This window comes from Lates calcarifer, linkage group LG10, assembly GCF_001640805.2.
Source record: "Lates calcarifer isolate ASB-BC8 linkage group LG10, TLL_Latcal_v3, whole genome shotgun sequence".
Taxonomy (NCBI): domain Eukaryota; kingdom Metazoa; phylum Chordata; class Actinopteri; family Centropomidae; genus Lates; species Lates calcarifer.
The window spans coordinates 10657993-10670328 of record NC_066842.1 but is presented as its reverse complement, the minus strand read 5'-3'; the positions used below and the strand labels follow the sequence as shown (position 1 = coordinate 10670328).

Sequence of the window (12336 nt, the reverse complement as noted above, 5' to 3'; positions counted from 1 at the left end):
AATGTGGAGCTGAGTTTAATCATCAGTGTTGTCTTCTTATTCCAGATGAGAACAAGACCATTCTTTGCCTCAATGACAAGATATATACCCATAGTGTTGATGTGATAAGGTATGTCTTCCCCATTGTTTTGCTGAATAACTCTGATATTTTCTTCTGAAAGAACAAATTCTTTGTTCTGAAGAAAACACAACATACTTGTTTGTAATCACACTTAGTTATTTTCAGCATTTTTATTTTAATTACATTGAATAGTGTTATGTACCCCCAAGTAGAGCTTGATAGCAGTGGAGCAGATGCTTTCAGTTGTTCCACATGGGATGCTCTCCGTCAGGACCCTAAAGGTGCCAGAGTTATTGTCCCCACAGTAATCCTGCAAGATATTGACATAGTATTACATGGCTGATTTTTGACAAATCCCAAATACTAAACAGGGGTATGTGCTATACCTGAGTGAAGACGTAACCACAGTCTCCATTAAAGGAAAATCTCTTGTCATCAAAAGTGATGTAATGCCCTTCTCCATATATGGTACAGGTTCCATCACATTCATGATCTGTGCAAATCCAGTTTCTGTTTTTGCAAGTGCTATGATTTAAAAGGATGAAATAATATCAAGGTACATATCCCCATTTAAAAAAGACACAACAGTGAAACGACACAGCACTGTATCACAGTGAGATAAGACGGCTCACCAGGTATTGCAGTCCACCTTGACAGTCTGCTCAGCATTATAGTATTGTCCATTATATGGGCAGGGACAGTCCTCCTCCTCAACACAGCCTCCTTTACCATCTGACAGCAGGCCAGCAGGACATACACAGCCAGAGATACACTCTGTACTGACCTACACAGTGTAACAGTAATGCATTTAACATGTGATTCTGCTACTTTATTATATTCAACAACCCTCATGAACCAGTGTCACATTCTTACACATTCTGTGTCCAGAGTCTGGCAGCTGTTTTGGCACTCTGATCCCTTGTCACCTGGCTTTGCACTGGAGCAGTTGAAGAAAACCATTGGATCGGTGCATGCTAATGATAATGATAGTGTGTTACAAAGGAATCCACTGTATGCTTGGTGTTGTTCATAGTATTCCTTGCTGTAGAAGGAATACAATGATGAGCTGAGTGTGTAGTACTTACATTCATACACATGGCCTCCTTTACAGCTTAATTTTCCAGCATGGCAGGAGCTGAAATTCATAGAAAGACAGACAAGGACAAAGGACAGGACAAAGAGGAGAATTACATTTTCTTGTTATTGCTTGTCTGTTCTTGTTCTTGCTAAAATGAAACAAACAGTGTTTCTTAAGATTGCCTAGCCTTTAGAATCTGCAGTTCTTCTTAGGCTGCTCTAAGTGTGACTTTAGCCAAATGTGAAAAAATGCATTTGTCAGGTTCTTTTGAGTGGAGACAGTCAATTGACGCAGAGGTGAAACCAGTACTGAGATCAGGAGAACCAACACGGGGTTGAGGGGCAATAAAATCAGGGTTATTTTCAGCAAGATTTCCTGCTTTGTCATTCAGTCATTATCTACACATAAGCTACATTGAAAGCAACGGACAAATACAGTAATTACATTGGCATGGGCAGTTTAATGTTTCCAGGATAGTTAAGTGACACAACTGTTTCTGGAAACACCTGTTTCCAGCAAAACCAGTCCAGAGAGGAAACCCTTGCAAACATCTTTCTCCTGTTCACTCAAATGTATATATACTACTTTTTCAATTTTATGTCACAGAGTGACAAAAAAAATCTGTTATCTCACTACCATCTGCTGACTAATAAAATACCTCAAATTATTACAATAAAAAATACTGTTCTGCTTTAATTTTACTGAAAAAATTGAAATCCTCACCAAGTTTGTCCATAGGCACTGATGACCTGCCCAGGCTGCATCACTGTTTCTCCCACATGACAGGAGCATTGTGGGGCTGACACACACTCTCCCTTTTCATTTAGATAAGTTCCTTCAGCACAGCCGCAACCATCAAGTGGTGTAAATTTAACCTCACATGTTGAGTCTGACTGACTGAGAGAGCGACAGGTGCGACCACAGCTTTCCATCTGGTAGTCATACACCAAAGTAGACGGGCAGTCAGTTGTGTATTTCTCTGTTGAAAGGAAACAATTTACTTAAGGCCTGAACAAATTAATACAGATTGCATTTATTTCACTTTGTTATAGTTTGAGTTTAACTTACTGCACACGGTGTCCCTCCATCCATTCAGTAAGATACCTTCAGCAGCACATGCATGGACATAGGAGGATATGGCAGCACACATGCACATCTCACTGTTTTCACAGGCGCAAGTATCATAAATACAAGACTGCAGAGAGAGGTAGAAGCAACATGAAAAGCTTAATTGTTAATAACTAAAATAACACAAATACATGAATACACACTGATACATTGGACTGTATACAAAAAAAAAGAAAAAACAGCTTACAGCTTCATATGTTTCTGGGTCTATTTCAGAATGACAGTTGGCAAAAATCCCTCTTGGGTCTGACAGCAAGGAGCACCAGTTTTTGGCAAATTTCTCTACAAAAACAATTAAACATATTTACTGGCAGAGAGTTAAAGAATTACATTGGAATTTGGAGCATACTGTCTGTGACCTACCTTTGGCTATGCTCAAAGTGCAGGGGTCGCCTAGTTTAGGTGTCACATCAGGGCAGCTTGGTTTGGTCTTCCATGTGTTGGCAAATGTCCCAGCTGTTCCCTCAATCAATCCATTTGTGGTTCTGAAGTCATCGGCTTCAACATCATTAAAATCTCCACAAAGGCCTGGACAAAGATACTTTGACTTAACACTCACTGAAGTACTCCTTGCAAAAGGTGATTATTTTACACTATTAAGTACTGAAGAATCAAAACACACCACTGAGTTCTCCCTTATTGGACACACTGGCTTTGATGTAAACCTGCATAATGGGTGTGAGTTGAATCTCAAGATCAAGTCCATAGGTGGTGTGGATTACAATGAAGAATGTCGATGGGCTGAAGGCTGTAATGTCATCTGTGGTGGAAAGAACATTTTCACAGTGAGTAGAGAAACTGTTTTACTTTGAGCAAATTGTCATGAATTGACATTAGAATGAACACCTACAAGAACAAATCACTCACCCATGAAAAGAGGCAGTTGAGAGATCTGTTTGTTAAGGAAGACCTGTCCGTTGGCTTTAATTACAATCATCTTCAGTGGGGAAAAAAATGACAAAATGACTTGATAAAAACATCAGGAGACACACTTCCACCAAACATGACGTGGAGAAAAATGTCAATGATGTTAAGAGCAAACCACAATATACGGTAATTTTACCTTTTCTTTTGCCAGTAGTAGAGTGACTGCAGACAGGCAAGTTGATTTATCTGATTTCTCACATTTGACCAGGTCACCAAGGACTATGAAAGTTCCATTCATTACCTAAAGTCAAGGAAATAAAAATACATTTAATCACAGGCTGTTCTCAAAATCTTATTTATCGTACTGTAATGTGTGTCATTCGAAGGATAAATTAAGTTTGATTTCCACACCTTGGAGAGAAGATAAGAGCAGTCTCCATGGAAAGTGTATGTTTTGTCATCATAGGTTGAGATGTGTGATCCACCCAGTATGGAGCAGATACCAGGACAGTCAAGATCCTTACATATCCACTCACCCTGAGTGCAGGTACTGTCAACAGAGTTTAGTTAGTTCAACTGGACAGACAACCTTTAATACACATGCTTTTAATATAAATATGAAGATAAGGAAGTGATTACCAGCTACGACATGTTGTTGAGTATGATTCCCCTGGTTTGTATGTGTTGCCATTGTGTAAGCAGGAGCACTGGTCAGCAGCAATACACCCATTTTGTGAAATATCGTCAAAGACAGTCCCTTGGAAGAAACATAATGACATAGTTAGAACAACAACAATAACAACAATAAAATGTAGTGTTTGCTCTGCACAGAGCAAACACTACAAAAGCTATAAATGTGTGAGTATTGTAAAATATTTTTTATGACTTATTTTATCACCAGAGTACTCCAAGTGCAAAGAGTACAGTGGGTGTCATGGGAAAAATAAGAGCACAAGAATCTTAATTTGTACTCCCAATTACAATTACACTAGTACATCAGGCTACACAGTGATAAATATGCACCCAGCTGATTGCAACCTAACCTACATCCAATATAAGGTTGTGATAAGTGCATAAAGAAAAATGGGACAAGGACATATATATATATATAAAGAATGACTGTGGTTAGAGAACAACACACTGCAGCTCATGACAGCTGGGCCTGAACAGCTTGCAATCATTGAGTAGAAAATGTCTGTATGTCTGGCTGTATACCAGCTGAAGCTCAGTAAAAGTTGGGTGATGCAGCAGGACATGACCCTAAACATCAAAGTAAATCCAATACAGAATGACTACAAACAAAGAAACTCTGTCCAGTCAGGACCCAGACTTTAACCCAAAAGAAATACTGTGGAATGACCCCAGAGAGCCGTTCAGACCAGACATCTAAAGAATGTGATGCTGAAATGAAGATATCCATGATCCAAAATTTTAATCCAAAGGAGGTTCAACCAGTTATTAAATCCAACAGTTCACTCAGCCCACCCTCACTGTCACTGTTTAATGAGTGTCTTCAATGAAAACATGAAAGATTCTAACTGTTTGTGTGTCTTTTGACTTGTGAACTAGATGAAGATCAGATCACATTTTACGACCAAACAATGCAGAAAACCTGGTAACTCCAGAACCTTTATCGTTTGCTGTTATTTTTCAAGGTGCTATCATCTCAACAACAGGCATCGTAATATATTGTAGAAACATTGTAGATACATTGTGGAAACTGTGGCGCTAAGTACCACAACAACACTGGAATAAACTCAGACATGTAATTTTTTATTTAAAAAGTCAAGTAAACCAAACCAGTGAGAAGGGGTTAAGAGGAAACAAAAAGTCACTACATGGGTGCTAAAGATTGCCAAATCTAAGCTGGCAACACCTTGTACAAATCAGCATTATACTGTATTCACAAAGCAATGCCTCATTTAGAGCGATCAAACCACATCTGTAGGACTTGATTGAAATCCCACTCCTATCTAAACACCACCCACATATTTTGTTTGGAAATACCTAACAGTGAATGTGAAGAAATTAATTCAGTATTTGTAGGGAGCTTCATACCACAGGGGTCTATCCTGGTGCTCAAACTATAACTTCAGCTTCTGTTGTTATAATAACTTGACAGTAATTCGGCAGCATAAATGAAAAATTCTGCACACCAATCACTAAATTTAAGAGCACAAATCAAGTATTATAGTGGTTGTATAGTAGAAAAAACAGCTCCTAATGTCATCTGTGCTGGTTTTAAAATCAGGGAACTTACCAGGTGGACAGAAGCATCCATCTATGCAGTGCTCCTCACACACTTGGCTTCTCTGGAGGTCAGTACAGGTGTCAGTACAGGGACTACCACACTCTCTATACTCCATGTTGAATGGGCATGTTCTTGCTATTCAGCACAAAATTTACAATTTAGAAACAGTGAGAAAGAGTGAAACAATTAAAGTTTGATCCTACCCATTTTCGTGTTGCTGTTCTTACCACATAGTTGTGCAGTCTTCCATTGCTGTGGGTTCCCGCCTGCATGAGCGCACTGGCGGGAGTACTCTGAGATGGTTGAACATAAGCATGAAGTGCTGTTACTGTTACATTTGCACAGGTCCTGCACACAGGCTTTGATAAAGGAGTCAGTATCAATCAGGTTTTGACAGCTGAGGAATGCAGGTCCTGACAGCAGGTTCTCACAGAGGTCTGTCTGTGGGTCAAAGTACACAGTGTATTTACATTGTACCTAAATGTTGCATATAAAATAATTCAAAGCCAGTCTATCTTCACGTACCTGAGTTTCACAGCTTGGTGTAGCTGTAGAGGAGGTTTCTTCACAGTCTTCAGTGGGACCATTGAGTTTCCAGTCCTCCCCATAATCTTCAGCAGTAACAGAATCCCCTGTATCTAGAGGAAAAAGAGGTTGTTGCAAATGTGAAGACTCATTTTGTACAATTCAGTTTGTTTTAAGCTTTATTGTTTAGAATTTACCTCTTTTAATGAACTCATCATAAAGCTGGACTCCGTTGAAGTCACCACACAGGCCACATGTCTGATTCTTAAATTTTGCATCCAGCTCCACCTAAAAAACAGATGAGAATTAAATTTGAACAAAGTGAAGACAAAGTCAGAAATCATTTAAGTTATCATAAAATTTCGCCTGACCCCATTTGTGGATAGAGGTCTGATGAAGCTGTCTTTCTTTTTTGTGTTCAGTCATATCAGATAAGAATGGAAAGTTTGAACATCCACACAACAGCTTGGTAAACACCATCTGCTGATGAAGGCCATGTGATTCAGTCAAGAGTAAATGGACCTTGAGTGGGTTTTGTGTTCACCACTACTATCTCCAAGAATAAATTGATCAATAATGAATATTGCCTTTTTGTGACTGAATAGTTAAGTTTGTGCTTTTTTCATTCTTGTTGAGAGTCAGAGGTTGTGAATTAGTCTCTAACATTTTAATGCATGTAAAATTTATTTTTAACAATCATCCCTGGTACCTTCAGTACCAAATACTTGGTAGTATTTGGCTGTACTTTATACACTTTCTCATCAACACAATGTGTCAGGTTCAGTGTAGTCACCAACAGAAAAAAATGTGTCTTTCACCAGGACACTGAACCTGAACAATTGTTTCCCTTTGATTTAATTCTTTATGTCACAGGAGTCAGTTCTCTAATCTCTTGAATAGTAGTAAAATAAATGTTATGTATATATATCTATATCTATATATACACATAAGTACAATCAGGTCATATAACATTAAAATGAATATGAATGAACATACCCAGAGGGCATCCTTTTGATTCCACATGACGACCAAACCCAGCTTTGCCTTGATTTTGACATATGAGACAGATTTTCTGATTGAAATGCCGGCCCGACTGAATGGTATAGAGACACTAGAGGAGACAAAAACAAGTCATCGTAGTAAGATGGTTTAACATCAAACATCACTGCAATCAGTGCATCAGCTTGTAATGAAAAGTCACTTTATCAAAACAGACTCACGGTTTATCATTGACTATAATGGAAGTGTTGGCCAACTCCACAACAACCCCATTGAGTTTCATTGTGAGCTTCTTAATGGTGATGACCCCGTTTATCTCCTGTCGCTGGAGCTGAATATTGAAGTTCTCATAGCTGTCCTTACACTGGGATGTGAGGATGTAGTTGCAAGTGTAAGGAAGCTGGAAGAAATCTCCATCGAAAGTCTTAAAATGGTAGTTTCCCCATGTACTGCAGAACTGGTCGTTGTGGGAGGGTCTCACTTCTAGTTTCAGAAGAAAATAGCATTTACTATACTGTAACTCAAATTTTAAATGATGGTTGATTTGTCATCTTTCATCACTTAAAAAAAACAATTACCTGTAACAACTGGCATTTTAGTCACCATCTGAACCATGGCTTAGAAGAGAAGAAAGATATTTTACAGTCACTGCACATCATCATTATATCAGACAAAAAGAGACTATAAATTTAAAAAATCCATCACTTGAGGTTAACTGTATCAGATTTTTTTTCAGGATTAAGTAATTTATTCTTTATAGACACTGCAGGACATGTAGGTTGTATAGTGTTTAATCTTAACACATCATTTAATGTATTCAGCTCTCTTTGAAGCCCATTGATTGTACATACCACTGGATGTTGTTGATAGTCCAAGGCAGAGGGTGAGCCATGGTATCACCCATTCAAGTGGCATCCTGCCTGTTCTCATGATCATTGTGTGGTCCCTGTCCTGAGAGGGATGGTTGAACCAACTGGTACCTCACTACCAATGTCAAGTGATATATATCTCTTAGTGTTTGCAATTTAGGAGGGGTAAAAGAGACATTTTGGGTGTCAACCATTGTAGCTTTTGTCTTCATTGAGATCACACCCATGATGGGGTTACTTATAACTACACTTCATTTTCATCTGTCTGTCATAAAGCATCATATGAATCACTCTCAGGCTCCATAGCTCTATTTTAATTTTGATTTTAGGTAAACATTACCATGCACCTATAACACTCTTTGAACTCTTAAACTCTTTAAACTGAGCTGTCATATGGTTTCATACAGTTGATGATATATTGGACTGTATGCTTACTTAAACAAGAATCATGTACTATCACAGATCCTGAGCAGTTGTGGGTTGTACCTCATTATTAAGTAAATTCATAATTCACTTGCTCATACACTGATCAAACATTTGACAAGGACTTACAGACCTATTAAGTGGGTACTGACCAGCTGGCATGTCTCTTTTCCTTTATCAGGTAGCATTACTACAAACCGAGACTTTAAGATTAATTCTTTTAGGGGTGCTTCTTAATTCCAGGATCAGTTCTTTGGTATATGATATTTAATTGTTAGTTGCAGCCTTAACCATCTTTGGCGTCATTTACAAATCAAATGAAGATTGTTTTTTTTTTCCAACCAAACCCTCCTACGAGACACGTCAACATAGACACTGTTAGGTCCCTGTGTGTTGTAACAGCACATCCAGTGTTGTTTTTACATACTTTCATGCAAACAGAAATGCTCTGGTTCTGACACATAGCAAACACAGAGGCTTGCTTTGACTCATCTGTTAACACAATGTAGTTTGAACATTAATAACACCAGGTGTGTGTGTGTGTGTGTGTGTGTGTGTGTGTGTGTGTGTGTGTATATATATATATATATATATATATATATATATATATATATATATATATGGGTCTTGTTCATAACAAGCCATTATCACCTGAACCAGCACTCCAGCTGGATTAAATGTGTCAGGAGACCTCGAAAATAATGGATGCAAATAATACTTTTTAAAAGCTTGTTGAACAGGTGGTTTGATGAAGGAGCTTTATTCTTTATTGTATTTAACCAGCTCACTGTCAGCCCCTCCCCGGGCTGAGAGGACAGACAAGCAGAACAGCCAAAAATGCTAAAATAGAAAATCAATATGTGGCAGTCAGTGTTCATTTTGGGATAGGCAGCCACTAATAAAGTAAGGTATAGGAAACACTGGACCTGACCCAGAACGGGGGAACATTCGCACAGGTGGTCCTAGATGTAAAATTTAGTTGCACTATCTCAAAATGCGTCTAAATGGTCACAATCTGGAGCCCTGGAAAATATGCTGTCCTCTTGTTATATTGATGTAGTCCTGATGTGTGTGTGTGTGTGTGTGTGTGTGTGTTTTTTTTTTTTTTCAGAATTCTAAGTTTAACTTAACAAATAAGAATACATACAGAATAACATTCGAGTTTGAGTGCTATAGCATTGAAGCTCAGTGCTAGCTCTTCCACATAAGCACTATAAAGCCTGCTTAAATTTTACAATAAACTGTATTCAAACATATAAGGAGATGTTAAGACCAGATACTATGTCTTCTACTATGTTCATCAAATACAAAATAATATTATGGGCATATTCATGTATTTTACCAATTCTTGTTTGGCTTTTTGTTATATTTCTGTTGTGCTTCTGTCTTAAAGGACAAGAGAAATGCCTGTACACACTGGAACTAGAGTAGCTTCTTAGATGAGAAGTGAAGTCCAGTTTGCCTTGATTCAACACTTATCAGATCTAACACACTACTTTGTTTAAACTGTGTCAGTGTCATTTCAGTGTGTGTGTGAAATGATGACAAGTGTCACAAGTTAAATAGTGTTATGTCAATATGGATTACATCTTGAACAGTCCTGCCTCTAATAAAAACTCTCTCAGGGGAATTTTAATGAATCGACTGCCCTTCCTGAACCAACACATTGCTTACTGTCACGGACAAATGAATCTTCCCCATCATACAGCTTGTCCACCCGTAGGAGTGGCTCAAAATCGTGTTTGCCTTTGGTGGAGCTCACATTTATGCAGCTATTTGAGAACATGCAAAATAACTTCATACTTCTTTCGCTTCCTAGATAAAACAATAAGTAAACAAACTATAAACTTTATAAAACATGCTGGGATGGAAGACCAGCTACATGATGATCCCCACCAAACTGCATGACTGCTATGCATGAGTGAGAGTGCCCCATTTAAGCATCTTTATTGTGGGTTAATCTCTTCTTACAAGGTGGTAGTGAACATAGTTGCTGGGCAAAGATCGTAAGACTGGGGCTTAGTTAGTTTGGAGTGTTTGGCTTCTCCTCAGTGAGAGGAAATATAAATTATGCACTATGATCATCTAATTTCTTTCACCGTCTTATCCAACGTTTATCTGCATTTAATTTGTTGTATTAAAAGAAGTGACCTGAAGCTTTGGTGGTGATTTGTGTTGTATTTACACAGACCCAGCAGAGAGAGTGAGACATATGTCAGTCTTTACTCTGTAATGATGTGTGGAGAAGCATAAAATGTTTTCTGGAATTCATTATTGATAAGTAGATTATTTGTATTTATCTGTATACTGTATATTCAGCAGTCCTGCTTGTTATCTACCATATACCAAGTGTATGTCAGTTTTAATGTACTAAAATGTAGTAATTAAATAACATTTAACTGGGTTTTGGCTATAATGTAAGATTTACATAAGTGCCAATAAACGGATTTGATTTTGTACAGCAGCGTGGTGTACATTTTAATACAACTTTAAACTTCAGGATCAGGCCACAGTAAACATTATCAAGTTCAGGGTCATGTGTAGCAGACTAATTCAAACCAAACTTTAACTCAACTGATTGAACAATCAGCAAACAAACTCATCTCTGTGTGGTACAGAGTTGTGATGACGCACTTGTGTTCTGGTTTATTTATTTTTTTTGTCAAAAGGTCCTTGACAGTGGATGCTGTAAGACAAAAACACAATAAAGATGTTGTATACATTTAATGACTGCACTGAAGTCTTAAATCGCAGTATCTTACCTGCAGTCTGCAGATATATCTTTACTTTTATTGGCTGCAAATAGTTTTGAAAAAACAGACTTGTGCCTCAGATTGTTGCTGGGCTTACGTATGGACTGAGATCTACATGTTGCACACATTGTAGGTAAACACCTGCATACATCTGGATCACATGGTTCACAGAATTTAGATGAAAAAGAAATATGCAGTATATTCAGAAATAAAATATATCAATCAATCAAATCAATTGTAGCCAAACGTCTGCTCATTAGAAAACAAAAATTAAACAGAATATGGCTCACTAAAAAGAAAATGTCCTTAAAATACGACCAAAATGAGTATACTGTATTACTGTATTTCAGAACTTACAGACAAAAAATCTTCTTGGTGCACATAAAATAAATACTAACATGCATGTATCTTCCACAACATTGTCAATTGTAACAGTTTCCTACCATTTTTCAAGTCAGTGATCTCCACAGGGCCACAAGGAATGTTTTCTTCCCATCAGTTTTGCCACGTTAAACCTGATGAGCACAGTAATTAAAGCATCAGTTTTTTCTAAAAGATAAATCCCTGGCAATATTTCAAAAAGACTGATGGTCATTAGACAACATGTATTTTCAAAATCCTCAAACAGCTCCTTTGTCAATCTGGATCTGTAAATGTATAAACAGTATTAACCCAGAAACAGATCATAGGTGGATGTGACATATCTCCTTGTTCAGTGTCCAAAAATGGAAATACTTTGTAATAAATGATGATTTGTAAAGTAAAATAATATAAATTTGAGCTGCAACAACTAATTGATAAAACATTAATCAGTGAGAATAAATTTAAAACATATGTTATAAAAAAAATACGAACATTAATCAATAATGAAAGTAATACTTTGTTGTAGTCCTTAAATAGACGTATCTGATGACAAAATAAAATTTTGTTAACATATAGAGTTCCGGGCGTCACATGATTCAGTTGGTTTCCATCACCATGTTGCAGGAAAACCCTGAGCAAAAATGATTGGCGCCATTGCTCATTTCAAGCCGTCAGAGTTCACCTCACCCTTTAAAGTCGCGGAAATTAAACACTATATCGCAAAACGTGATAGATTAAACATTACTGAACCTTACAATGCCCCAGTGTTCTTTTCAGGAGCAGCCCATAGCTCATATCAGGGGTACACGCTTTTACCAGCGGGTGCTAACGTTAGCTAGGTTAGCAGGCTAATGTTAGCACTTGCTGACGTCAAAACTTGTTTTTCTTAATTTGTTTAAATTTTGCTACTGAAACCATTTTCTCTTTTCTTTCTTGTCACAAGGAAATTTGATTCTGTAAAAATCCCGAGGTCTTAGGTTAAGGGGAAATAAATAAGGAAGAGGGGAAATAAATAAGGA

The 12336-nt window shown here is 37.6% G+C and overlaps 1 protein-coding gene across 1 annotated transcript; it reads right to left on the bottom strand.

The window, feature by feature from the left end:
• Nucleotides 1-689: 689 nt before the first annotated feature.
• On the bottom strand, nt 690-7524 carry LOC108876655 (mucin-5B). The gene is made up of 19 exons (XM_051073330.1): nt 7488-7524; nt 7131-7392; nt 6907-7021; nt 6108-6198; nt 5911-6023; nt 5613-5826; nt 5395-5520; nt 3774-3891; nt 3546-3684; nt 3331-3435; nt 3135-3204; nt 2890-3027; nt 2631-2795; nt 2455-2549; nt 2208-2334; nt 1863-2118; nt 1147-1196; nt 935-1035; nt 690-845 (listed from the first exon to the last, which is right to left on the bottom strand). The coding sequence occupies exons 1-19, from the start codon at nt 7522-7524 to the stop codon at nt 690-692; spliced, it is 2478 nt and encodes an 825-aa protein (XP_050929287.1).
• Between the last annotated feature and the right edge of the window lie 4812 nt (nt 7525-12336).

Excerpts from the sequence above, each read along its gene's own strand:
- LOC108876655 (XM_051073330.1), bottom strand. The coding sequence starts at position 7,524 with ATGGTTCAGATGGTGACTAAAATGCCAGTTGTTACAG. Across the intron at positions 6,024-6,107 it reads TGATGAGTTCATTAAAAGAG|ATACAGGGGATTCTGTTACT; the intron begins GTAAATTCTAAA and ends TTTTTCCTCTAG. Across the intron at positions 2,796-2,889 it reads CAATAAGGGAGAACTCAGTG|GCCTTTGTGGAGATTTTAAT; the intron begins GTGTGTTTTGAT and ends ATCTTTGTCCAG.